Here is a 27127-nt window from a genome sequence, read left to right as displayed (position 1 = left end):
TCTTCAGATAGTTGTTGGAGGAAAATGCAGCTTTCATGCACTCGTTTCTTATCTCGTGGGGAGAACTGATAACATTTCTGAGATCTGATGATTACTAGGCTGTAGTTTTCTGGTAGCTTTGGGTCACAATTTAAAATTACTCCTTAAAGCTTAAGGAAGCCTTAAATTATGAAGCAGTAGGAAATCCTGAGATCGAAGGTGCTGAGTGAGCTTGCAGTATAGTATATATTCATTATTTTGTTACTACTTCAGTAGCTCACAGGTATTAAGCACAGCGTTATATTAACTTTTTGGTGAAGTCCAGACACTAGAAAACTCAAGTTTATGGTTCAGCATTTGCTGATAGGATTTGCAACTGAGGGAAGTCCAGACTTCAGATGGCTTTTGCAGAGAGCTTGTAAGAGGCCAACCACAGGAACAGATGCATTTTTGTCTAAATTACTTTCCCTCACTTTTCAATTTCAGTATCTGCTGATTTCATTTTAAAACCCATTTTAAAGCAAATGAAATAGCTGAGGGTTTTTCTAGCACAGTAATCAAGACCTTTAATACCCTACCTCTCTACAGACCACAGTTTTAAGAGCTGATGTTTGTGCTGCTGTTGCCTGTGCTGGGCATGGTGTTGGCATATGCTGTGGGAGGCATAGTGGAGCAGAGGTGACCCATTTCAGGCTCTACTTCCTAGTAATTTTCAAAGTTGATGAAGATTTTCAGGCTTTTATTGGAAGACTTATCTTTTCCTAAAGCACTCTGAGCAGCAGAGCTCCTCTCGCCTGTGCACTCTGCTCCACATCACTGCTCCAGAGATATCTGGCCAGCCTCCAGTTTAAATTCTCTTAATAGGGTAAATTTGAAATGATTTAAACACTCTCAATTTACCACCATAACCAAAGGGTCGAAGCCAGGAGCTGCAGAAGCACTGATATTCAAGAGAATTTCTGAGGAGGTATTTAGATGTAGCTGCTTTTAAAATGTCATAAGATGAGATAAGGAATGCTTTAGGTAAGTGATTCCAATCTCCCAAATCTTCTGTTAATGGATCACCTGAAGATTTTCTGTGCTTACCTCGGCCTGGAGTTTGTCTCACTGACCTTGGTGGACTTTGGTTCATGCTCTCACACCTGAGCAGTGTGTATTTTGGTGTACTTTGGTATGTATATGGGGGTTTTTTGGTATGTATACAGGCACCACACAAAATGGTGAGGCTCTGTCCTTTGCAAGGCAGCCCTTTGACTGAATGGATGTACTCGGGCATTGTGCATGCTTTTGGGATGAAATGGTGAAACAATCTTCTTTAAAACATCTGAATTTTTGCCAATTTATGCTGCAGCTTTCTCAGATAATTAAGTTACTGTAGATGCTGTCTATTCTATTGATGCAAATCTCTTTTAGGATGGGCATCACCCTTTTTTTTAATGATCTTTCTTCAGCTCTTACCAAGTACATCTCAATGTGATTTATTATTTTTCTGTCTAACAGGCTCCTAAGCATGGGGTTTTTTTGACTGCAGTTCTCTCAAAATCTAGAAAAAGAACCTTTCATTTTGCATCAAGAGGAGAAAATAGCTGTGTTTTTCTTTCCCTTAGAACTTCAAAGGACAAAAAAATAAAATAGGAAAATAGAGAAAAATAACTCAGAGACGCTGAAAGGGACTCACTGATTTAGCTGTAGGGAACATTCACGTATCTGCCATTTTGGTCTCCTGAGAATCAATACTGTGAAACTAATCTATGATGCTGCTGCAGTCTATAATAACTCCTACATATTATCTTTCAGAGTATTATTACTGGAATAAAAATTGTTGGGTTTAAATTTCGGAGATATCAGGATACTCGTCCTGGCATTCATTATTTCATAAAATGGATCCACAGTGTTCTCTGTGTGCAGACACAGTTCAATATTTCTTCAAAATTGTATTGAAGGATGGTCATGCTGTTCCAGTGATCTGGTCCAGCACAGTTACTCTTGGATGGGGATGTAAAAAAAAACACCAAGAAACCCAAGCAAACTGTGACTGCTTCATTTCTGCTGCTCATCATTGCAAAGATGTCATCTCTCAGCTGGCTGATGAAGGGAAGGCAAAGGAGTGTCTGTGTCAGCCTGATTTTTCCCAGTGAGAGCTGCAAATCCACCTTGAAAATTTTTTCTGTTGACTTATGGTCTTTGTTTGTTAGATACTGTGACTTTGTAATTGGTTGAGGAGGGAGAAGCATCTTTAGTGATGTATTTATTGCTATACTGATAGACAAGTTATGAAGTTTGGGCTAATTATAATTTCCTGTGTCTCTGTAAATGGATTTCAAATGACTTGTTTGCTCTTGTGCTATAGTAACTTTGGTCATTTATTATTTTTTCTTTCAAGCAACTGAATCCCATATTGCCTCTAATCTGGAAAAATATTAGATTTCCTTCACCTAATAGTAGAGTCTTGGTTTTGCAATTACATTTTGAAACAGTGATGGACAATTGTTAGTGAAAGCAAAAAGACACAATTCGTACTGAGGCTGAATTTGGAAGTCTCTGTTAAAAATGTGTTTGGAAAACAAGCAGTAAGCAATGGAAGTAGCAAACTCTAATTATCTACTGGTTGGCATCTTGTTTCCTGTGGTCATTCCCTTCCTTTCCTGAAGCCAGATCCCCAGTCCTGCAGCTGGTGGCTGTGTGGCATGTGGTTGATTCCTTCCCCTTTGGTCAGGGAACTCTGTTGAATCTCTTCCTTGTACTTCCAGTTTTCACAAAGGAACCTGTTTATCTTGGTGACTTCTCCCTCTATAGCTTTTTGTGGTCATCAGGTGTTTGGAGGGATTGGAGTGTAAGAGACATACATGAAGGATATTGCATACTTATCTTGTCATAATTATCTTTTCTAAACAGTGGGGAGTGCACCCTGTTTGTGTGGACTACTTGGAAAAAAGGAGTGCATTTATCTTAGGTAGTAGCTGATTTTTGGGGGTTAGACTAGATGGCCTTTAAAGGTCACTTCCAATCCAAATTGTTTTATGATTCTATAAATTAATGGGACTTTCTGAACTTGTAGTGGTGTGGGGTTTGGTTTTATTAGTTTTTGTTTTTGTTTTTTTCCCAACTGATTTACTATCTAAATATCTTCTAACATTTAGAAACTGTTGTTTTTTCCAGGATGAATCCAAAATCACCACATTGCTAGGGGAGGAATAACCTCAAAAATAACCTTTAACCCTCAAAAACATCTATGTTAGAGTTGCCCAATATTGGTAATGAATACATAGGTGTGATGCATTTTATCAGCTTCACTTGTAGAGAACCACAGGGAGTTTGTCATAACACGAGTCCCTTATTGATGACACGGTTGTCTGTGATTGATTAAAAGTGGCAGATTTATTTCAGCTTCAACTCTTTCTATTAGCATTCCTATCGACCATCTGGCAGTGGAAAACCTCACTTGTGAGATAGACTAGGATCTTGTTAAAAAAATTACAAGATTTCTTGGGGCCTTTTTTTTGCCAGTGTCCTGATGAGCCAGAAAGTTGTCACTTCTAGTGACAGTTCTCATTGCCTGAAAGGGTTGAGACTGATGCTGGGTCAGCCTGTGGCTTGTTTTTAATGGCTTTTAATTATTGCCTTGATTGCAGCAAACATTCAGTTAATGGTTATGCAAGTATCATTTTGTGGGCTTTGTAGCTCTTCAGTAGCCTTCAGTTGTTGGTTAGGATGAGAAAGATCAACTTGCTGTTTAAGTGGGAGGAACAGAGAGAACAACTCCTTTCAAAATGGTGCCTGCATAAAGCTAGAACTTTCCCTGAATTGCTCAATTATGAAAACATCATATCATAATCAAAATCATTTGACTGTACTTAAGATGCCCTAATCAAAATAATTTACAGATTATGTGCAGGGAGGGATGCTTAAGGGGCAAAAAGTGAATTCTAAATGGATTGTGATGTTGCAAAGTGTGGAGTTGCCTATGTGTCCCTTACATGGTAGATACATGCACTGATAGGAGAGAAATATGGAGCTGGCATGAACGGGTGATGACACCTGAGGGCATTCAGGGAGGCTTTGCAGCAATACAGTGAATTACATCACAACCTGAAATGCAGCAGCTGCTCTGGCCCCACTGCCCCCTGATGAGTAATAGAGCAGGGCAGTCTTTGGTAAACAGCTTTATGGGGCTTTTCTGCTGCTGTGTTTGGCACTTGGAGTTGTAATGCTGGCCCTGGCTTCCCCAGAAATACAGCCGTTCAAAATAAAGGCATGAAATCTTGTGGTGAGGACTGCTTCCTTCTAAACTTTATAGGGGGCATTCTAAAGATTAATGTAACCTGTGTTTTGCAGAGAGGTGAGTGATGAGAGAGAATATGTGAGTTTCCTTGTATCTTCTGGGTTTGCTTAAAACAATTCTTTGACATTGTTGTTAACCATACTTTTTTCAGGGAGGGAGGTTTGGCAGGAATGTTTCCATTTCTCAGAGTGTGATAGATTTCTGTCCAGGCTCTCCAGAGCTTGACCTTGGGGGCTGTAAATATTTTAAATGGTTCCATGGGTATTTCAAGGTTGTGGCTTGCTGAGGCATAATGCCCAAGGGACTGCTCCCTAAATGGGCTCTTCATTGCACTTAGACTCACACAAACATTGCAGCAAGTGAAGGTGTTAAAAAATATGCGTGAAGGTCAAAGTGACAGGTCTTATTAGGAGCTTACTGGCAATAGTTTTCTTGAAGAGTAATCTCCTAACAATTTATTCTCAATTTTGTATTCTATTTTGGATATTGTGTTGATGCAGCATTAAGATTACAAAGATGGTAGTTACTTGTGCAATATTTAGCATTAGAAAGGGGATGGATCCCTTCTGATTCTATTTTGCATCATTAGAAATGTTTATGCTGGGGGAGTATGCAATTTCTGAAAATGAAATGTTTTTGGAGGTAGCAGGGATTATCTGAAACCCATACATAATGTATAGTGTAATTCTTTTGAAGGTCCTCTGTTTTATCCTTTCTTTGGTCTGAAGTAAGGTAATATTGGAGTAAAAATAGGGAGGAAATTTATTCAGCCACTTGAAGGCATTTGGTGGAGCATTAAGATTTGTTTGGTTTTAAGTGTTTCTCAAAAAGTGCTTCTCTTGTCCGCTATTTTAATTGTGCCATCACATCTGTGGAAGATCATTATCATATTCTTTTATGCGGGCACGTGTCAAAGCATTACTCACTTCCAACCATCTGTAGACTATTTGATACAAATTCAAAAATTGAGCTAATAGCCAAGGCCCCATCCTTGTATCAGAAAGTTTCTTAAATTTCGTCACCTACAGGGTTTTTTTGTCCTACTTACTACATTTTCTTTCCAAAACAATGCCTTTTGGCAGCTCCTGTTGTATTCATACCGTTGTTTTGGATAACAGGCCAGACTTTCACACACCACCATCTCAGTGCACTCTTCTGGATCCTTTGCCAGTTGTCTGCTTGAACACCATCTGTTCCTGGCAAGGACTTACCTTCAAATACCTAACAAAACAGGTCATGGGAAAAACCAAAGTCTTCCAGGAGCTAATGGTGATAACACACCCGGATTCTCTGTTAGCATTTTCCTCCTAGCACTTTAGGAAACTTGCTCTGTTCAGGCAGATTCTCTTACCCCAGGATCTTTCCTTTTGAGGAGCAGTTCCACAACTGCCAAAGTGAACAGCAAGGAGGGTGCTAACTTGCAAGAAGATGTTTTGTGGAAAGCTTGAACAATGCATGAAATTCAGTCCTACCCCATAATGACTTGGAAAACTGCACTAATGAAATCTGCAGGAGACAATAAAGTGAGTCATACAGCAAAGTCCTCTGAAAATGGCTGTGCAAAGTAGTGCTGCTAAGGAAAAAAAAATATAACCGAGAGTAGGAAATAAAAAAGAGCATCTTGGAAAACATCCAGGCTAATGCATCCAAAGAAATACAATCTGAAATGCAGAGGAACATGGGAGCAGAAGCTGTAAAAGCCATAAGGCTGAAAAAGATGAAGAGATAGTGGACTGCAAATTAGATATGAGGCTCTACAAAAAGACCAATTTGGACCAGTCATTGGAGGAACAGCATGTGACAGATTAGGGAGGCATTAGGCCTGTCTTGGAGAACCATTTGCCTCTGCAGATGAGAGAATGGGAGTCATTAGTGTGGTTTCAGCAGGAGAGAAGATAGTGGTGTTGATCTGGAGGAAATGCTGAAACCCCATCCAGAGTGTGGAGTGAGGAGCCCACGAACAGGGAGGTGTGCAAGCTTTTGGAGTGTAGATGATGGAAACAGCAGCATATGGCATGATGGAGATGGGATACAGCTGAGGAAAAGGCTGATTTCAGTGGGACAGCAGGAGTCTCAGTGGTGGTAAGGTTGAGTGCTGTGTTGGAAGACAACGTAGTCAAAATACAGGTTCAAGGCCAAATATTGAAGTGAATTAAGATCTTTGTCTCCTTTTGGAGCTGTATCTGATTAGACGAAGTCTGAATTTCTTCCTTAGTGTGCTCATGAACTGGAAGAAAGAGATAAATGGTGATGGGGAAGCATTTACTCATTTCCAAGGATCTTTTGTAGCTGGAGGTGGACCATAGCTGTGTGCAGTCAGAGGGTGCTGCATGTCCCAGTCACCAGTGGGTGAGAGGGGAGGATGAGGATGTCAGGCTGGGCCAGTTTCATCTCCCATCATTGAACTCAGCACCTGAAAAGTTTATTTTTTGTGGCTACTCACACAAGTAGAAGTGCAAAAGTGTTTGAAAACATCTTAAAAGGAGTTTGTAAATCACCAGGGCTGGTTTGTTTCTCCTGAGTGAGGCTGTCACATGCTCTTTGGAGTGGGGGCAGCTGAAAGCTCCTGCCTGCAACCCTGGGCCCTGCTGGTGTGAAGTGGAGCTGTCCTGACCTCTGTCCACCATTGCTCCTGTTGACCCTGGTAAAGTGGGTTTAGTCTTAAAGAAACAAATCATCAGCTAATTATTTCCCCACTCTGGTGGCCCTTCTCACAGATGTTTTACCATTTCAAGTAGGAGCAGTTGTTTTAATCTTTTTGTTTGGTTGGTTGTTTGTTTTTTTTTAGTGTAGCAAACAGAAGGGGCAAACTAAAATCTGATTCTGGGTTCAGGTTAGTTGTTCCTGTCAAAAGGGTTGTTTGAAAACAGGTTACTTGGTAGCTTTGAAAGTGGTCCAGCTTGCTGCTTAGTAGTCCTGCATTTTGCAGAGCCTGATTATTCAAATGAGTTTTTCTAATATTGGCATTAATTCCCTTACAGCAGTGTATGAAGTTGCTTATTTCACAGTCCTCTCAAACGTGGGAGCCTGGCTGTGAGCAGAGCAGGCTGCTTATCAGCTCAGCAGCCACTGCAGCATCGTGTGTTCAGGAAATGCTGGGAGTCAGCCTTGAGAGTTTACAGACACTGGCTCGCTCTGCATTTCAGTGCACTCTAAATCAGGAGTTTTAAACTCATGCTAAATTTAGAGAGGAGAGGGAATTCCAATTGCTGGAATTGCTGGCCAGCAATGCATCTCCTGGCCAGCTCCAGCTCTTGCTGGCCAGGGGGTGAAGGGGATGGGGTTTGGGGGGGCTCTGCAGACAAACCCCAGCAGCAGCAGCAGCTCTGTGGTGTGAAGTGAGCCCAAAGGTAGTTCATGATGTTGTCAGAGAAGTGCAGAGGGAGGAAAAGAGCCTCCAAAACAGCACTTTTCATCTCTCTGGGCTTTTTTTTTCTCCTTCCAAATGGTTTTATTTTACTATATCTGACACCAGTCAAAGAGAGAAGAAGCTCTTTAACCTTAATGCAAATAAAACAGTAGTGTTTTAGGAAAAAAGTCTGCTTGTTTTAGGCCGATGGTTGTGACAGACCAGAGAATTTAACTATAAAATTACTCATTAGTTGGGTTTTTTTTCCTTAATCTGTTTAGCTGTAACAATCCATTTGAAGCCTAATTTTTGCTTAGGAGGAATAAAAAAATTACCTGTAGCAATAAATTCATCTGTCTGTCATGCTGTTTATCTGTCTATCTGTCCCCTAAAGACTAGAAAATGTTGTTTTTTATTTCTATACTCTTGCTGAAAATCAATTGTGACATTTTCTGTTTAGGCTGCTAAAGGTTTTGGCAGATAGAACATGGATTTTGTCTTTTGATGGTGAATTCAATTCAACATTTATTGCAGAGACCTCAAGTGTTTAAACGTGTGGTGATAGACAACTAAACCTCCCACTGTGCTAAACTCCACCAGGTCTCGTCAGTAGTTTTGCTATTCAAAAAGAATTGGGACTTGTTTCATCTGTTTTTAATAAATATGAGGCTTGCACGCTGTTCATGTCAGAACTAAAGCCAACTTTGAGTTGCAGTTTGACGTGCAGAGTCTTCACTTTTTTAGCTCTTGCTGCTAAAGATACCTACTCGGGGTGTTGTTATCCTTAAAAAAATGTAAGGGGCTTTCACTTCTTCTCATCTGAGCTGTGATGTTGAAATGTGCGAGGGAAAGGAAACAAAAGCCAGGCTGCAAAAATGCTGGTTCTGTAAGAGGGCGCACACCTGGACTTGCTTGCTGGCCAGGGTGGATGCCAGCATTTGGGAACAGTCGGGTTTGGTCGGGTCTGAGGTGCTGTTGCTGATGCTGGGGTGAGTCTGATTGGAGACCTCTCCTGAAAACTGGGAAATGGGAGGAGAGCAGAGCTGGGTTGGGTGGGCCAGGCATCAGTATCAGCATCAGCATCAGCCTGGCCTCTCCTGCATCATCCTGGAGGATTGGTTCAGGCGATGTCTACAGGAGAGTGACTGGTGATGCCAGAGCCTGTGCCCTGAGCTTCCTGGGAGCTGGAGCACCCCACGGATTTTGTGAAGTGCATTAAACACCAGCAGCTGTTGCTGGGCCGTGGGGATGGCCGGGATCGGCGCGTGGCAGGCGAGGGGAGCTGCTCCAGGGTGGTTTTGCCAAGCACACTCCTTGTGCTGCCAGCGGGGCTGGTGGGCCAGGAGCCCAGGGCACGGCTGCAGTGACAGCACCTCCCCAGACTGCTTTGGTTGAGAGATGAGAGAAATCTGCTCCCTGCGTGGTGCTGCCATTTGGTGCAAACACCACATCGCTCGTATGCCGTGTCTGAAGTGTATTTTGTCATATTTATAATTTATCCCGTGAGATGGGTAGGGAATTTGAAGGTCAGGACTGCTTGCATGGGCATCAGAGTTCAGTGGGAAGACGTAGAGGCAGTAAATTAATTCAATATTGGATTGATCAGTTTTTGCCAGTGTTGACAATTGGTTTTAGCACCTTTGTGTGAAGTGTGTTTATGGTAGAAACATGTATTTTGTTTAAGAGGCTTTATTTTGTTTAAGGCTGGTTTCTTGTGCTCTTAAGATTTTCAAATAAATTATTAATACTCAGAAGCCCAGAGGTAACAAGAACCTTAGAACTGTAATTTCCCCATTGAGGCCAGGCAAAACATAGCACTTCTGAACTTATACATTCTTGCTCAAAGAATGACTGTGAAAATTCACACCAAAGGATCATAAATTGCTACCAAATTAATTTCTAATGTAAGTCTATTGTGCATGTGTTAAATCTGAGTCAGTTTCTTTAAAGCAGTTTACTCTGTAAAACTTTTTCTATAAAAACATGCACAGTAAAAAGTGTTTATGTTGCAATATAGCACCGAAATTGCATTTTAAAAAAAACCACACAACAAAAAAACCCCCTGTTTTATACAACTATTTATTTGCTGTAACATTTTACTAACCAAGGGAGCAAAGTAACCCAGAGATCTGTGATGTCATGCTGAAAGCCCAAGTGTTAGCTTGCCAAGTATTGATGTTCTCACGATACTTTGTAGACACAAAAAACTAAGGCAAAGTGGAGCGATGCTGTGGTGCTGATAAAGGAAATCCAGTGTATGGAGATTAAACAGCTGAAAGGCGGGCGTGTGTCACCAGTGAGTCTGTGCAGACTGTTGTCTCCCTGGGGCCAAGCACTTCTTAGGCATTTGCTGCATATTTTGACCAAGTACAGAATGTAGGAGATCTAAACTTCATGCATTGAAGTTTCTTTAAAAAGCAGGGGAGGGTGTCACTGGTTTTTTTAATCAAATTTTTTCCTGAAACTGATGCTTCAGAAATGCCTTTAGAGAGCAAAATGAGTGTGGTGATGAAGAAAAAAAAAAGAACTTAAGCAGCTTGCTCATTAGGCTCAGTTAAAGCTAAGTTGATCATTGATACAAATTTGCATTATTTTCCCAGCGTGGCATTCGGTAACAACTTTTCCTCGGTGTGCTTTTGTTTCAGTTGACATTTGCTTGAATGGCCAAGCCAGTTGGCAAATTCTGTGCTGCTGGTCTTTGAAGTTGTGACTCCAGCCCAAACAGCCTGGTCTTTGTGTGCAGCAGGGAGCCCCTTGCCTTTGGAGAGGGTGCATGCAGCAGAAAGCCTGGAAAGGGGCTGTGCACACCCAGCCTCCCAGTGCTGCTGGGCACTTCAAGTAGCTCAGGTCGTGCAGGAGTATTGGTTTCTTTGCTGGGAATTTTTATTGCAAGGAGTTGAAGTTCAAAATATATAAAATAAAATATTAAAAAAAAAAGAGGCAGAAGATTAACCTGAAAGTATTTTTTATTGATCTTCAAACATAGGTTAGTATTTAGAGGGATTTGAACTACAGTGGGAATTTTCTGTCTTCTCTGTTCAATACAGTTATTTCACGATGGGGTTGGAGAACAAGCTCTGCTAAGTGCAAAGGAAAAAGCAGGGATTTACTTGAGATGGATAGCATTTGTTTAAGAGTTTACACATTGTCACTGGAGTTGTACTGAAATCTGTTGTGTGTCCAAAATTGTCTGAAAAACTAGACACAATACAGTGACAAAATATGAATGATTGGATGGCAAGGAGGAAATCTGTATAAATAAGACAGTGTATAAATATCTATTTATTGTATTATTTGCACATTTCATGGTCAGTTGATCTTCTTTTACTGTTCACAGCCCATATCTTAGTAATTGTGGTAGGAGTGTAGCTTACACAGCATTTATGTGACTCCCTCTCAGATGGAGCAGCACAATGCTGAAGGACAACTCCAGCCCCTCTGTATTTCTGCGTACACAGAGCTGAGGATGTGCTTGAGCTGTTTTTGAATGGAGCCTTGTAGCTGTAGTAATTTTCTTTTTTAATGTGCCTTCCATAGCTACAATGAAGTGGAGGAGAGGGTGTTCAGCAAGAGGAATTACTTGCCTGGCTTTTACACTGGCCCTTCTCAGAAGCTGGATTTTTGTTGGCTGAAGAAGTATGCACTAGGGGCCACAATTTCTTGGATGGGCTGAGTAAAAAGTTGAGGTGGAGTAAGGATTTTTAAATGGATTTTGTCACATGGGTTTCACAGTGTTTTGCTTCGATGAGGAGTGGCTGGTGCCCAGTTACAGAAATTTTGGCCATCTGAATGTTGGAAATTGGGGTCAACCTTCCACCTCTCCAGGTGAGGGCTTGGTGCAGAGGAGGTGCTGGTTGTAAGCCAAGGTCAGGAAAACACCTTCCCAGCTGAACTCAGCTTCTCCGTGCTCAGATCTGCTGCCTGACCTGCTTGTGCAATGCCCTTCAACTGATTGTGAAAACTCCAGCAATTTCAAAGGTAATGGTTAGCAGAGGTCTCCTCAGGCTGACCTGGCTTGTTTTGACTGAGCCAGATAGGGACTGGTGGCCCCGAGCTGCCCCCTGTTCACCAGCCATGTGCAGGCAGCACAGTCCTCCCCTGGACAGGTTTTCCAATTGATCCAGTTAAACCAGTGTGAGCAGCTGTGAGAGGCATCTCCCCTGCAGCTAGAGTGAGCTTTCTATTGGATAATTATATCTGTTAACACTAGTATTGAGCTGTATTAAAGCAAAACACTATCAAATAAGTCTGCTTTACCCACAGGATCCCCTGCAAAGCTCACCTAACTCCACCACAGATGTGCAGCCTTGCACACACCAGAGAAGATGGTGCTGTCTGCTCCCCACATCAGCAGCAGTGTTCTCATCTCTCAAAAGCAAGTTGCACGTATTGTACACAGATTTTAAAACAGCAATTAGCATTGTTCTCCTTCGTAACATTTCCATTTGGAATTTTCTTTCTGTAAAAAAAACGTGGCTGCATTTTTATACTCATCTTTTTATTTGTACCAAATGCATTGTGAAGGAGACAGGACTTCTAGATCATGAAGAGCTTCTGTGACCCAGTTCAGCGATTCATTGGTTCATAACAGAGTGTATGAGCAAGCACCCACAGTGTGTAGCAATGCATATTTTAAGCTTGTGTCATATTAAATGGTAAATAGCCATTTTCCCAGTAATTTGTATTGGTTTTGCACTTCATTATCCATGCATACTTATACCCAAGTAGAGATTGCCAGGCAAGCAGTTTCTGAGGTTGGAATAAAGAACAGTTTGCTTTCTGGTCCTTTCTTATGCCAGTAAAGATTGGATCCAAACTTGTGAGAGAGCTGTATGAACTTGCAGGAATTTTATATTGGAGGTATATTCTTCCTGTTGACTGTCCTGTTGGATTTTTGGGATGGGAAGTGGGATCAACCTCCTATTAACTTTGAAAAAAGCTGTACAGGTTAATGTGTATGTATTCCGTGTGTGCTGATATCTGACCAGTTCATGCACTGGGTGCAGCTCTTCTTGCCTGATGCTGAAATGGTGCAGTTTCATCTCTCTCTGTCAGGTTCCTTTTGCACAGCATCTGCAGGTGAGGTGAGAACAAACATCCCACAGTGTTCTCGTGAGGAGCAGGGAGACCAGATGCAGGCACTCAGGACATCTCAGCACTGCTGCCAGCAAAGCCTGGCTTAGCCTGTATGGCAGAGCAGGCAGACCTGACAGACCAGTCCTGCTCCTTCACTGGGGAGCCCAGTTTAGACAGGACAGAAAGCACTCAGGTGCTTCCGTGGCAATCACATGCTGGCCTGACCTCAGCCATCAACAGAGCATCGCTGTGGTTATTAGCTAACTATTTCCATAATGTGTGCCTCTCCAAGCTGTAATTAAAGCCAAGCCTGCCCCTAGCTAATTACAAGCTTGCTTAGAAGTGTAGTTTATATAAATCTTTTCAAACTTTGTATGGGGAAGATACACATCCACAGGCATAATAAGAATGACGCCTTATTTTCAAAATGAAATTTATAGGCTTTGGTGTCTGTTTCTCCTTCCCTTTAGGTTTCTACAGGCTGTTTTTTGCATCCTTGTTCAAAGTTTTTGCCAGAAATACTACCCAAGTTTCACCGACATCAAGCCAGTGATTTTTTAGTTTTCTTCAGAGTGTTTTTGTTCTCACTGCTGAGAGAGTAAACCAGATGTTAAAATGCCTTTGAGCTTTGTGTGTGGAGAAGACTAATAAATAATACTTAGATCTCTCATAAAAAGAAGATAAGGAATCCTGAAAGTGGTGAAACTTTTTGTTGAACACATCACTACAAGGTCTCTGTAAATAATGATCCATCTATGGAGAGCTGCTGTGTGCTGCACCTGTACATCTTCAGCTCAGTGTCTAGCAATAAAGCAGTGCTGGCAGTGTAACCCCCTGGAGCAGCAATACAGGCAGGGCTTGGTGACAAGGCAGGTTGTGACTGTGACATGTGGTTGGAGGGTGGGCTGGTGTGGCCATGGCTTTAACAAAACATTTCCCAGTGGTTGTTGCACACCACGTCAGCCAAGGCCACCCTCTGGGGTGACTCTGTGGCAGAGACACAGCCAGGTGGAACTGACATTGTCCCCACTGCCCTTCCAAAGCATTCTCTTTGGATTTTTTTATTCACTTGCTCTCTTCCATTCCCCATTTCCAGGTGCTTTGCTTAGCTCATAGTGCAGTCTGGCAGGGAGGAATGCACCACCACGTTCTCTCATGAGTGAATGGTATCTCAAAAGGAAAGGGAACACAGTGGAGGCTGCAGCACTTGTGCATTTGTCTTTGACACCTTTGGAACAAGGGGATGTTCCCACAGCCTCCATCACCATGGCTTTGGGAAAAATAAAAGAGGGGTGCCTAACCCAATGTATGGCCGAGGAGAGTGTGAGATAACTCCTGCAGCTGAAGAATTCCCACTCCTCTCTCCTGTCTAGCCATTTTTGAATTTGGTATTTAGTTTGATTATTCAGGTCAGATCAGATTTAGGTCAGTTGTGATGGATTTTTTCCAAATCCAGTTCCCTAGATTCCTACTGTAAACGCTTACCAGATGACACGATGTGAAGCTGGAACAGACTCGAGCTGTGTGATGACCGAATAAAATCTCAGTGGGAACCACTTCCACGTTCCTGAGATCAGTTTCTCATGTAATAAATTCTGTATCCAAAATTGTATCAAATACTTTTCTGACAAGAGTGAGGTTTTTTTCCTAACGGACAAATCCCAGCAGAGCTATTTATAAGAAGCCTCTCTCTTGTGTTTGCACTCACATGCCTGTTACTCAGACCTACACTGAAGAACAAATATAACTGAAATTTTTTCTGTGTCCTTGCCTGTGCCTTTGGACTGACCCTGTTTGGTCTTATCTGACAAACTCCACTACATTTCTTTGCTGATGTTCTGTTGGTAAGGGTTGCCATAGCAAACCACCATTAAAGCTTCTCCCCAAAGGAAGAATCTGGAGTTGTTTGGTGACACTTTTTCTCTGCTGTTTCATTGCTTTGTTCCTTCTGCCTGATTCTCTCCTGTCTGGGAGGGATGGGGAGAAGTGATCTGAGAGAGTGCCTTTCTCATACTCTATGCTAACACCTGCAAAACCCATGTAACAGGGAGTAGGTGTGATGTTGAGCACCTGGGCAGTGCATGGGGGAGTCCTTTGGCTTGGGGGAAGGAGGTCAGCCCATTTCAAAAACAAATCCAGACATGGGAAAAGCTACTTGAGTTGGTTTTTTTTTTAAATTTTAAATTTAGAGCTGTGTTCTTTCACTGTTAGCTCCTAAAATGAAACTAGACGTTGCCCAGAAGTTCTTACTTAACCAACCCACAGCTTCTTCTGCCACAGCTTCTTTATTCATTTCCTGACACAGTAGAGGGAATCCTTAACACCAGCCTTCCCTGAGCTGTGTCCTGGCTCTCTTATTGCTGCATGTAATTCTCCTCTGCATCAAGTCAGGCAGATGAGACCTGTGCTTTCAGTTTTGAAAAGTTCTGGTGTGTACAGGCCACAGGGGAGGGTGGATTCTTCCACTTGTGTCTTCTTGGTGGCTGCAAAACCCACGTTAAATCACCGTTCCACCATTCAGCTGCCTGATTAGATGTTCTTTGCATACCTCAAAATATGTGATGTTTTACAGTGAGATTTGCTATTTAAATAAGAGGTTTGCCATAATTGGCTGTTATAAATTACAAGCAAGAAGGAATGATTTATTGCTTATAATTAGAAATGAGTTACGATGGGGAATGTTGGTAATCGTAAAATAAAGCTTGGAATACATTGATTTCCAGATGGCTGCCAGTGAAATTGTTCTTTAATGTATAATAGACCAGACACAAGAAAAAAAAAAAAATCAGTCATCCATCTTTATGCCTTGATGGATTACTTGTATGAATCTATAGTTGCCCAAATTCTGAAATATTAGTTTTGCCTGCATAATTGGATGAGAGAAACTGAATTTGCCCGGTGGTGTAGGCTGCTAGAAGTGTGGAAGAAGTGAGTTCCTCTTTTGTCTGGCATGTTTTTTGTCCTTGTAATGTCAACAGGGAAGATCCAGCGATCGATCTGGCATCACCTTTGGGTATAACAACCTCAATGAATTGTTCCCAGAGACTGCAGGTTACTAAGGTGTTTTCTTTTTATCTTTTGCTTCATTTGAAGCTTTCATGAGGTTAAGATTGATCAAAACACTTGTCCAAAAGCAAATATCTGTAATCCTCCTTGCTTGAGTCTAGAAAAATACATTTGCACCAGAAACAGACGGCGGTGCTACTGCTGAGAATTTTTCAATAGCATAATCCTTCTGTTGAGATGATAATGTGTTCATTTAACTTTTAAAATTTCACTTCTTGTTACTATAGTTTCAAGCACCGTTTTAAATTTATTTTTATTTGCCTTATCTGCTAATAATGGCTCTTTCTGCCATAGCAGTTGCATTCTGCACTGTTACCATTTGAAATAGTGTGCTACATGATAGTTAAGACATATGGATTGTCACAACATGAGTTGTCTCACACCCATGTTTTAAAAGTGACATTGCCATTAGACTTGCTTAACTGAGACCATTATGATTACTCATTTACCTTCATTAAAATGCTTCATAGCTTCCTTATTTTAAGTGGCTTTTCTCAGCAAGGTGCAGATTTGCCTTGCTGCCATCATTTCATCTGGAAAAATTTCCATGGTGAAAGGAATAACATATTTTCAACTAATACTTTTGTGACCTGTGGAGAGATGAGCTCATCAGTGTCTTTATTGACAAACCCAGGAAGAAGGTGTGTCAACCAGAAATATTAGATCAGTCAGCCTGTCTTGTCCTGAAGCAATTGTAATTTCCCATGGTCTGCAGCAATTTCCTTTAGAAGCAGATATGTGGAGATATTGTTTGGGATCTGCTGCTGGAGCATAATTTCATTTGGTCCCAGTGAGGTGGCCTTAGATGTCATTCTTTTCATTTTTGCTGCGGAAAATCTGTTGGTTTAGTCAGTGGGAAGAGCAGCAAGTTGCTATTTTCCAGCATCTAACTGAGGAAAAAGTGTTGCAGCTATGCAGAAAAATATTGCCCACTCTGAGCTGGGTTATTGATGACAGATGTTACAGCCCCTGCCCCTCTCTGAAAAGCCTGAAATAGGTGTTTAACTCACGACACGCTGGCAAAGTTCCTGCTTTTCAGAAGCCTGTTGGAGAGTGATGTAGGTGCTTAGTTTCTCAGTGGTAAATCTATTCCTTAGTGAATGATAGAGGTTCTTGCTTTTGTCCAGTTTCCTCCTGTGAGTTTTGGTCCCTCAGTGCTCAGTTCCAGGCGTTTGCTGGGAGAGGCTGCTCTCTTTAGCCCTGAAGATGTTCTCAGTGCCGTGTTGTCTGGTGCTGCACTGATGAAAGCCAAGCTCCTCTGATCCAGCATGAAAGAGGACTGAGTGGGAATCAGAAGTGGGAACAATTCCTCACTTCACTTTCGTTTTTGTTGTCAACCTCAGTTTGCTTTTTTCCTGCTTGAAATGGCTCTTTCCTCCGTGTTGCTTGCTCGGAAACAGGACGAAAGCACTGACTTGGTGGAGTTGGAGTTCACGCAGGGGTGTTGGAGCAGAGTTAGCAGGAACTGGCTCAGCTGTCTGTTAGTATCCAGGAGGGTTCACACCCTGCCTGCTGCTCCATCAGTCACATCTGTACAGCTGGCAGCACTGAGCCACCTCCAAAGGAGCCTTGCTGTGTGGGAGCTGAGCTCATTGCAGTTTGGACATGCTCATAGTTGGAGTCTTTCTGCCATTAGTTAGGGTCTCTGCGGCCCTGGCATGTGGGGGAGTGATTCAGGGAAACTCCTTGGCGCTTTCACAGTGATGGTGAGCTGGACAGGGTGAAGAGCCTGGTCTTGAGAAAGCCAAAACCACCTGCCTACCTCACGTTCAGGCACACACGGTTTCAAGGTGTGAGCATCACAGGTGCTTTGTCGTTCTGCAGAGCATGATGGTGTCTGTGGTTGTATCTGGACTTCTGAGGTGGGGCAGTGCACCCTGACCCCCCGCCCCTGTCTTCAGGGCATCATGCTGCTGTCCATGGGTGTCACGGCCAGCCCTGGCCTTGGCTGTGTGCCTCCGCTTCCTCTCGAGCGCAGGGAATGGCTCCTGTGAGCATCTGGCTCTCAGGCAGAAGCAGATGTAGAAGATGGTGGGATCCACAGCTGGATGTGCAAACCCTGAAGTGCTCCAGGGTTATGGTTGTCATTGCAGCCTTTGTTTTGCCCTCTGGAAAACAGCAGTATGGGAGGGTCACCTCTTTGTCCTGACCCAATGGCAGGACAGCGGGCAGTATCTCCTGCTGCTTCTGTGTTTCCAAGAAGAGATTTAAATCCTTGCAGAGAGGTAATTCCCAGCTTTCCGGTAAGGATAGCATTGATGGTAGCTAATTAAAGGGCACTCTTAGCCTGTATAAACATTTATATTAATTTCCTTCTCACACAGATGTCTAGTAAACTGATGTCCTGAGGCCAAACCATCTGGCCTCAGGTGGGAGGAGGATCTCGGCCAGCATGAGGAACCTGACCTGTCTCTTGTTGAGTCATTTCTCAATAGTTTTTTCTGTCCCTGCACATGAAAGGCCTGTGCATGGATATATAGTTTTCATGGGCAGTTGTCTTGGCTGACCTGCAAAATTACACTGCAGGCTTGTGGCTGTGGGCTCTGTTCGATCTCTGCTTCCCACTGCGTATTCTGGGACCATCCGTGTATAAAATTAGTATGGGTGGTAAGCAGCAATAAGATGTTCCCTACATGGGTGGATTAAATTAAAATTCAGCAAGAAAAGAGCTTTGGGTGAGTTTTCAAATTACTTGTAGGATTGCACTGAGGAGATTGTTATGGTATTGTCAAACTTTTTGGTGGATGAGCAGTCTGATGCAAGTGAGGTGGGTTTATTACCTCTCGCTGCTCTTTCTCTTTTATGTACTATGCTGTGTAATCTTTTGTTATTAAATAATAAGCAAAATAAAAACTGTTGTTTGTCACAGCCAGCTTGTTTTGCAGAGAAAAACACTTTGAAAGTTCAGTCTGTGTGATCTCCAGCTCTGTCAGGAGCTATTATATTGAATCTTCTTTTAAATTGTTAAGCTGGAGGACAAACCCAGACGTTATCGTGCACATCTCAGCTGAGAGCGGAGCGGATTCGGCAGGGAGCAGCCTCTGATGCCTTGTACCATGCCATTAGTTTTTGTCACAAACATGTCAAGATAATCTGCTTCCAGTGTTATGTGTGTTGGCTGACATGAGCATTAGTTGATCTGCATAATTTTTGAAGTAGTTTGAAGTGTGGATGTAACACACTTGGGGCTGTGTGAAATCTTTTTTATCCCCTTTTACGGATCGTGTTGCTGTTCAGAAACTTACTTGTTCTGTTTTTCCCTCCCACAAGGTACTGTGTTAATTTGCAAAATTCAAATGGAAAATGCCCCAAACTAGAAGTCATCATAAATAGTGAACGACAGCTGACACACTGTGGAAGACCAGGAGCCCCGTTATTTCCCAGTCACAACATTACATTTTAAATGGATGCTGTTGTCACTTCAGTATATATGGAATTGCACTTTAATGTAGGCTGTTATTATTTATTGAGCTTGTGAACCTCTAATTCAGTCTGGACTTTGATGGACAGGATCTTTCTTCTGTGCATGTGTGTCCCTTGGTAGATTTCTACAGATGATGTTGGGTCATGCCCAGTGAAAGTTGGATAAGATACTTCAATTACTTATTTTTTCATTAATACTCAGACCTGTCCCAGCCTCAAAAGTGGTCATGCTTTTCGATGAAGACACTTTTTTCCACCCTCTGAGGTGCAGCCAGACAGCAGAAGGAGCCTGTATCTGTAGCCATGGCAGCCAGTAATTTATTGCTCCATATGGCTGGTGTGGCAGCAGCTGCTCTGGTTTAAGAAGGTCAGGACTTTGGGGCATTTAAGAAACAAAACAACACCCCAACTATAAAACCTTCTTCAGTGGTTTTGTACAGTAATAGTAGGGTTCTCCCTAGGCATAAGGAGAGCCAAGGGGGTTATGTATTTATAACTTTTATAGCTGTAGTTTGAATCAAAGCCATTATTTCAGCGGGAAATAAGTTTTTGTGATGGTTTTGCCTTTTTCCAGTGTCGTGGGTAGTGTTTCAGGAAGCAGGTAGTATGGAGGGGCAGTGGGCCGAGCCATTCCACCCAGGTGAGGAGATCCACCCTTGGATCTGGCCTGCAGCAGGTGCTGACCATCCATGGCAGGAGCAGGATCCACCCCACTGCTTTTGATGCATTTTATACTGTGCTGAGAGAGAAACTGTATTGCCAGATCAGATGGCAGTGCTGTACCTGTAGTAAGGAAGATGTGCACCTTGTGAGTGGCTCTCGTGGAACAGAAATACAGCTTTAATTTCAGTTTGGGTCTGAATCCCTTGCTGCTGAGAAATGGTATGGAAGGGCTCTTGGATGTAGCACTAAAGTTTTTGCAAATAGGCTTTTCATAAACGTGAATCTTCTTATTTTCATTAGGGGACCATTTTAATTAAAATGAAACTGGAATGTTTACTCTGCTTCCTGTAGCTGTGATTGTTTTCTTCACTGTGTGAGCACATGTATAATTTGCTCTAAAAGAAATGTCAGCAGTTTCTGATTACCTTGTGAGTCTTACTCAACAGCTTGATTTTAATTGGGGGGAGGAAATATTTTCAGGGTGCTCCAGGGAGGTCTGATGTCTTTGGGTAGCAGGAGGGAAAAGGTGCTATCTTTGGTACAATGTTAATTGCAATAATCATGACTGTGAATTTAAAATAAAAGTCTTTCATTTCTTACCAATGTTGGGTGTTTTTCAGTCATGTCAGTGAAACACAACCTGTTTTGTAATTAGAATCCTTCAGCTATGCAGCCTTTTGGCTTTGCTGCATCCATATGTTTATAAGCATCTAAACAGGGTGATTTTTTTGGAAAACAGTGATTGAAAGTAAGTAGGTACTCTCAAATCTCAGGAATTAAGGAAGAAATTGTTTTGCTATGAAGGAGGTGAGGCAATGGCACAGGCCCAGAGAGGTGGTGGATTCCCTGACCCTGGACACATCCAGGGTCAGGTTGGACAGGCTCTGAGCAACCTGCTCAGGTTGAAGGTTTCCCTGCTCTTTGCAGCAGGTTGGACTTAACAGCATTTAAAGGTGTAAACTCTACAATTGGGGTTAGATAATGGAAAGAGAAGGCTGAGCACATAGGGAAGAGTGTGGCCATGTCTTCAAATATAATCTCTCTGAGCCCAGAGGTCGACCAGGATTTGTAAGTAATAGATATTTATGTAGGTCAAGTGAATATATTTCTTGATTTTTTTTGTAATTATATAATATGAAAAGAAGTATCTGTAGCAGAATAATGTGTTCTGGATTCTTCAGTGCCACTGCTCCTGAAACATTCCCTTAGCTTATTTTTGTTTTGATCTGCTAGGAGGAAGCACCTTCAGTTACTTGAGTTGCTGAAATGCCTTTTGGGTCCTGCAAAGCATTTCAGAGATGACCAGTTTTTGAACCTTTCTGGAGCTTAGCTAATACCTTGTATTTTAATATTGTCTCCACCATCAGAGATAATGATCTGAGTCTCCCCTGCTCATTCTCTGGGGTTTTGTTTTCTCTTGCTGATTATTTGAAATAAATAAATAAGTAAGAAAACAACGAGTTTCTGTGTGTTAACAAGGAGGAATGACTAAGAGAAAAATGAGAGTAAAATACTGCTTATCATAAAAGACTGTATCTCTGGAGGCATAAATTGGTATTCATTAAGTTGTTTGCCTAGACTTCGTTAAAAGACGTGCTTGAGGAGCTGTCTGAGCAGTGTTTCTGTAGAAAGCAAGTCATCCTCTTCGTGACTAGATCCATCTAGATGAGCAGGAGAGACCAGAAAGTAACACTAAATGATGGATTGAGAGCAGCCTTCTTGGCAGTAAGGAAACAACAGACTATGAAATGTTTTTCAGAAGTAATAATATTTAACACTTAGCTGTAAAGTTATACTGATCCAGCTCTTCTCCCCCAAATACTCAGCTCTCTTTCACATCTGATGCAGAGTTTTTAGAAATGTTTATGTTCAATTTCTCTCATTTCTCATTCAAGGTATTCAGGATCCCTGTGGGGTTTTTTTGATGATTTCTGTAGCTGGATGTTAAATTCTTGCCTGTGAGGATTATGGTATCCTGCATGCATAATCTTACTGGTATCCTCTATGCATCACCAGATGCAGAGAAGCAGTTGCAGACCAGTGCTGGGTAATCAGAGCATGGCCCAGTCTTGCCATGTCTGCATTCTTCCAAAAATCGGTTTTCTTTTGATTTTTGTAAAATGTGACAAAACACAGCTATTTCAAAGACCTTGGGGAGAAGCTGGGGCTGCAGTTTGAGATGAGGTTTTGCTACTGTGCTGGCATCTTTTATTATTACCTTGATCTGGGACAGACACTTCCAAGGGAATGTGTGTGTTAATTATCGCGGCATTTGTGGCTCTCTGCTCTTTATCTCAAATCATTAAAAAAGTAATTGCACAACGTAACACTAGCAAAGTGCTTTCACTGTTTGGAGAATGAATACTCTGTGTCAAACTCTTGTGCAATTTTTCTGGTGTTCAGCATTTTTTCTTTCTTTCTTTGCAGATTAAGACCCTTGATTTCAACCCAGTTTGCTAAGAAGGCTGCCACCGAGGAGGTATGAAAAGTCCAGCACTTCTCCTGGTGCAACAGGTTGACTTTGGAAATTCCCACAAGCTATTTTCTGTCTGGCTCTGGTCATGTGGTAGATAAGGGTAAAAGAAATGAGTCTGGTTTGTCTGACCAGGCCAGGGATTGGTTACTGTGAACCCTGCAAAGCTGAGATTGGCTGTTTTCTAACCCAGGCTTGCCTTACTTATCCATCCAGAACATTAGCACAGCCTCATGATGCTTCATTGGACAGCAAAAAAGAGAAAACTCCCTGCAAGCATCTAAAAAGGTCCATGTCAAATAAATGGTCAGGGGGAGTTGGAGAGGGCAGAGCTCGTGCCTGTTTCTCAGCACTGGGACTGTCCTCACAGAGAAGAAGGACTTTGCAAACTCCACTTTTGTGCAGCCAGAGCTGACCCCAGGGATGGGCTGGGCTTCTGTCGGAGACCAGTGTGGAAAGAGCTTACCCTGTACAGCCTGGCTTTGTTCTGTTATACTCTTTGTATACTCTTTGCTTTGTTTCGTTTGAAAATGTAATGTGTGCTGGTAAGTGGCCACTGGCAGGAGCCCTCCTTGGGTGGCTTTGTGCACCTCCCAAAGGGACCATGATTATTTTCACATCATTATTATTTTCAGTGAAACCAGATAACAATGATGGCTGCTTTCTTTCACTATTAATCTCACACTGTACAGAGTGTTCACAGGCATTTTCTATACAACAAACTGTCTACTGCATATCTAGAAATTCAGTATGCCAAAGGTATTTGTCCCTCTTGCCTGTGAACGTGTGAGACTGACATCCTTCTGAAAGTGAACCAGTTCCCTTGGGTAGTTTAACACCTTTGACAATTGCCCATCCATACATAAAGCTAAGTGCCAAACTCCAGTCCAGGATGTCTGGAAGTGAATTCAGGAAGTTCTATTTAAAGGTGTTGTTTGACTGCCTTATTTTTAACATGACTAAAAGTCATTGATTTTCAGAAACAGTTTGATATCCTGCCTAGGGAAATACATTTTCACTTCTTATTCTATGCTCATTAGAAAACTCTGCACATTTTTAGAAGTACAGCAGTCTGGAAGTGGACATGATAATTAGAAGAAGGTCACATTTTAATTAGCATGGTGCAATTTTAAAAAATAATGACTCAATTGTAGCTCCTTTATATTCACCCACTTTTTCAGAGCAGATGGATACTTTTAAACATATAAATTGATGTGTATTATGATGCTGATTTGTTTCAAACTCTTGTGTCTATTTCTGCTATACCAAGATGGACTCAATTTGATCACTCTGGAGGCAAAAGCAATGGTAGGAAATATAAACTGGAGGGAAGTTCCTCTAAATAATATGATTAATTTGGGCATTAAAAAATAATGAAAACCTGTCTTTGACTGATCAGAATATCTAAATACTTGATTTTCTATTAAAATTAATGGGTGTCTTTTGCCCTATTAATGAGCTATTGGAGAAAACCCTGAGGTGACTTTGAAAAACTCAAGCAGATTCTTTAGGTTGACTGTCATGGTATATGACAAGTTCAGGAAAAGCTTTGATGTTTGAATAATTAGACTATCAACTTTCTGGTACAGGGATTTTCTCTTATGGTGTATCTCTGAAGTGCCTGGAGTTGCAGGGATCCTGGGAGATACTGCATCCCAAGTAAATACATTTATAAATAAATAAATAAAAATAAACTACAGCATTTTATCAGAGCTTGCTGCCTATGGAAGTGGAGAACATGTTGCAGTGCATGGTTGTGTACTGCAATTTAAAACCTAGAGCACTGTGGCACTTTTCTCATGGTATGGACCAGAGGAGTTGGGGTTTTTTGGGCCATTCATTTTTAGAAGCACTTCACCACTGGTCTTCCAAGGAAGTGGTCCCAGTCTTTTCCATCCTTCTTACTAGGGAAGATGACTTGGTGCTGGTAACAGCTGACTGGTGGCAGGTACTGTCAATATTCCCTTCTCAGAATTCTTTACATGACAACCCAGCATTCATGGTTAATCTTTAAGGTTCTTCCAATTGCTATTAATTGGCTGGTTTTGTGTGCCATGGGCTCTGATGCATGAACCCTCAACAGTCCAAGAACAGAATGAATGTGGAAGGTACCCTATTACAGAGCTGATGCAGATAAAGCTCCTGTGATGTTTCTTCCCTGGATGAGAGGAGGTGGAGCTCCAGACTGAGCACACCATGAAAATGAGAAGAAAGAGCAGAGCCTGGGCTGTGCTGGCACAGGCTTTGTTGCAGCTTCCTGCCCTGTTCCCAGATCTCTCCTTAGTGAACCAAAGACAGCATTACCTACTCCAAATTCACCTCTGTTCCCTTGTGGTGTTGCCCTTTCCCTCCCTCCATGCTGTGTCCTGCCTAACCTTGGAGCAGCTGGGGAGGACCACATACAGAACAGGTCCCATCCATGATTGATTCCCAAGTTAGTGTTTGGAGATCATTATTCCGCTGAATTCCATAGGTATTGGTACAGGTGCCAGTGTGTATTATCAACTGAGTGCTCTGCCATCACATTAAGTGCTGTCTGCAGAGTGCTATTTGTTCCACAGCTCATTGCGCCGCCAAATAAATCCAACCAGAGCTGTCAAAACTAATACATGTTGGGCTTTTTCTGATCTGAAGGGTACATTTTTGCTATCATTAAATTGTCAATAGCGTTGTTATTTTGTAATAGGCCTGATGTGAGTTGAGCACACCGTGGGAGAGGTTTGTAAGTTTTCCCACAGAGCTCTACTGAGGAGCCTTTGCTCCCAAATTTCTCCTGCCCTTGTGCTTGCCAGAGAATCCTTGTTCTGCTGCTACCATTACAGGATATTTCAGTTGTCTGGTTCTGGACTAAATGAAAACTGGGTGGCTTTGCCTGACTTTAATTCAGACTTCCATTAGGACAGCTGAACCTGTAGCACTGGACATGAGCTTCCATCTCTCCTGTCCCTATTGTTTGGAAGCTGCTAAAGTTCTGTACAAATATTGGACCAAAAGAACAGCTGCACAGCTGCTCTACTGTTCTCTCTTCTTTTATGCAGGTTACCTTTCCAAATGCACAGGCTGAAGCCTCTAATTTAGAAAAACCAGCAGCTGTGCTTGTGGAGAGTGGCCCAGTAGCTTACAACCCTGATGAAGAGGTGGAAGAGGAAGAGGTAGAAGAAGATGAAGATCACTGCATGAGCGCCTTGCAGTTAATGGGAGGAAATGGTGAGCTGGGGTTACCATCTCTGGTGCTGTGGGCCTTGTTCTTGCAGGGATGGGGACACAGGGTTCCCCTGTTTGTCCCAGAGCTCCTGCTGCCTTTTCAGCATTGCCCCTTCCTGTGGGAAGCCTGGAATCACCCTTGTCTGAAACCTGACCTTGGAGACTCCTCCTGAGAAAACTTTGCATCTCGAGCTTTAGGCTAATAGGGCTTCTCAAGAACAAACTGAAATGTGAGGTGTTTTCCAGCACTGGGTTTATTAAGGTGGATCTGAGGAGTTAGGGGTCAGTAGCCCCTCCATTAGCAGTGCCTGGGGTGCCCTGAGCCTCCCCTCCCTTCTCCTGTGCCTCCTCTGTGGAGGCTGCAGTGATGTCCAGGCTGCCCATGAGCCCTGGGGATGTGTCTTTCCAGCTCAAAACACAACAAATCATCACACTCCGTTTCTGAGGAAGGTGTTAGGAGGAAGCAGTAGTTCCCCAAGTGCAGGAATGGCATTGTTGGTGCATGTATGGTACACAGATGTGTGCTAATTTCTTTGGGTTACCCAGCAAAGCCACCGGTTTAATTAGATTTCTTTGCTGGCAGGAAAAGGCAGTCCCCTCTCCACTGTGGTTTTTCCTAGCTGGACACATCCACATTTATCCTTTATTAAAAACTTCCCTTTAGAAGTTAAGCTTTGAAAATACACAGAATTATTTTTAAAATGGGAACTGCTAATTATGGGTTGCGAAGACTCAAGATGAGAATAAGTTTCCCACTGAAATGTTATTTACTGCAAAAATCTTTCCATCACTATTCATTTAGCTTTTTAGACAATATGTATACATTTCACAAAAGTGTCTGTTGCTTTTAAATTGATTTCTCTGCTGGAAAATAATTGCTGAACTGTAGGAAAAACAGTTTGTTGCCTGCATTTATTATTAGAATAACGTTCCCAAGAAAAGGCATCCATGTGGGGGAGGGTGGGTCTATGTTTATTAATAAACCCCCCACAAAAATAGAATAAAGGTCAGTGAGTGTTTTTTTCTTTGTAAATGTTACTAATTTTGAACCATTCTGAGAACATTCCACTACTCCCTGTCTGGTCTGGACAACAGCTGAAAAATTAGAGTTAAAAAATAAAAAGGAAAAGGAAAGTAGTATTCCCAGAATTCGAATGCAGGTGTACAGAGCTGCTCAGCACAGCAAATAACTCTTTCCTAGCTGCTTTCTCTGTGGATTTTAGACCTGCCTGCCTGCAATAACTACATGAATTACAGATGGTGAACTTCACCCATTCTACACAAATCATTATAGATTACACTTAATTCTGCTTCTGAGCATTTGCTTGTCTCTTTGGGTGAGATGTTGCCCTGTATTGGATTTGGAATATGAAATTTAACTTTCCTCAGTGCTAAAATGCAATAATTATCCATAGGTTCATCTACACAGCAGAAAATATCTGTGTCAGTGCATTCAGAAGCACACAGAAGAGAAATTGGTGCATTGGAAACATACAGCCTTGCCTTCTGACACACAGCACACAATCTTTGCACTCAGCATTGTTTAAGAAAACAAAACCAAATTAAAAAATCTGGGCAAAAATTTTAAGTCTAGAAGTAAGAAGATAAGGGA

At 42.1% G+C, this 27127-nt stretch overlaps 1 protein-coding gene across 2 annotated transcripts in view; it reads left to right on the top strand.

Annotated features, from left to right (window-relative positions):
* Positions 1-27127, top strand: part of BRF1 (BRF1 RNA polymerase III transcription initiation factor subunit) — a 172019-nt gene that overhangs the window by 140699 nt on the left and 4193 nt on the right. For both annotated transcript variants that reach the window (XM_064422875.1, XM_064422876.1), the window contains 2 exons: positions 22266-22317; positions 25350-25518. In XM_064422875.1, the coding sequence (XP_064278945.1) occupies positions 22266-22317; positions 25350-25518 (221 nt within the window). The remainder of the gene's footprint in view (positions 1-22265; positions 22318-25349; positions 25519-27127) is intronic.

The sequence above is a fragment of the Passer domesticus genome, chromosome 6 (genome assembly GCF_036417665.1).
Source record: "Passer domesticus isolate bPasDom1 chromosome 6, bPasDom1.hap1, whole genome shotgun sequence".
NCBI classification, from domain to species: domain Eukaryota; kingdom Metazoa; phylum Chordata; class Aves; order Passeriformes; family Passeridae; genus Passer; species Passer domesticus.
This window is presented reverse-complemented; position numbering and strand designations above follow the sequence as displayed.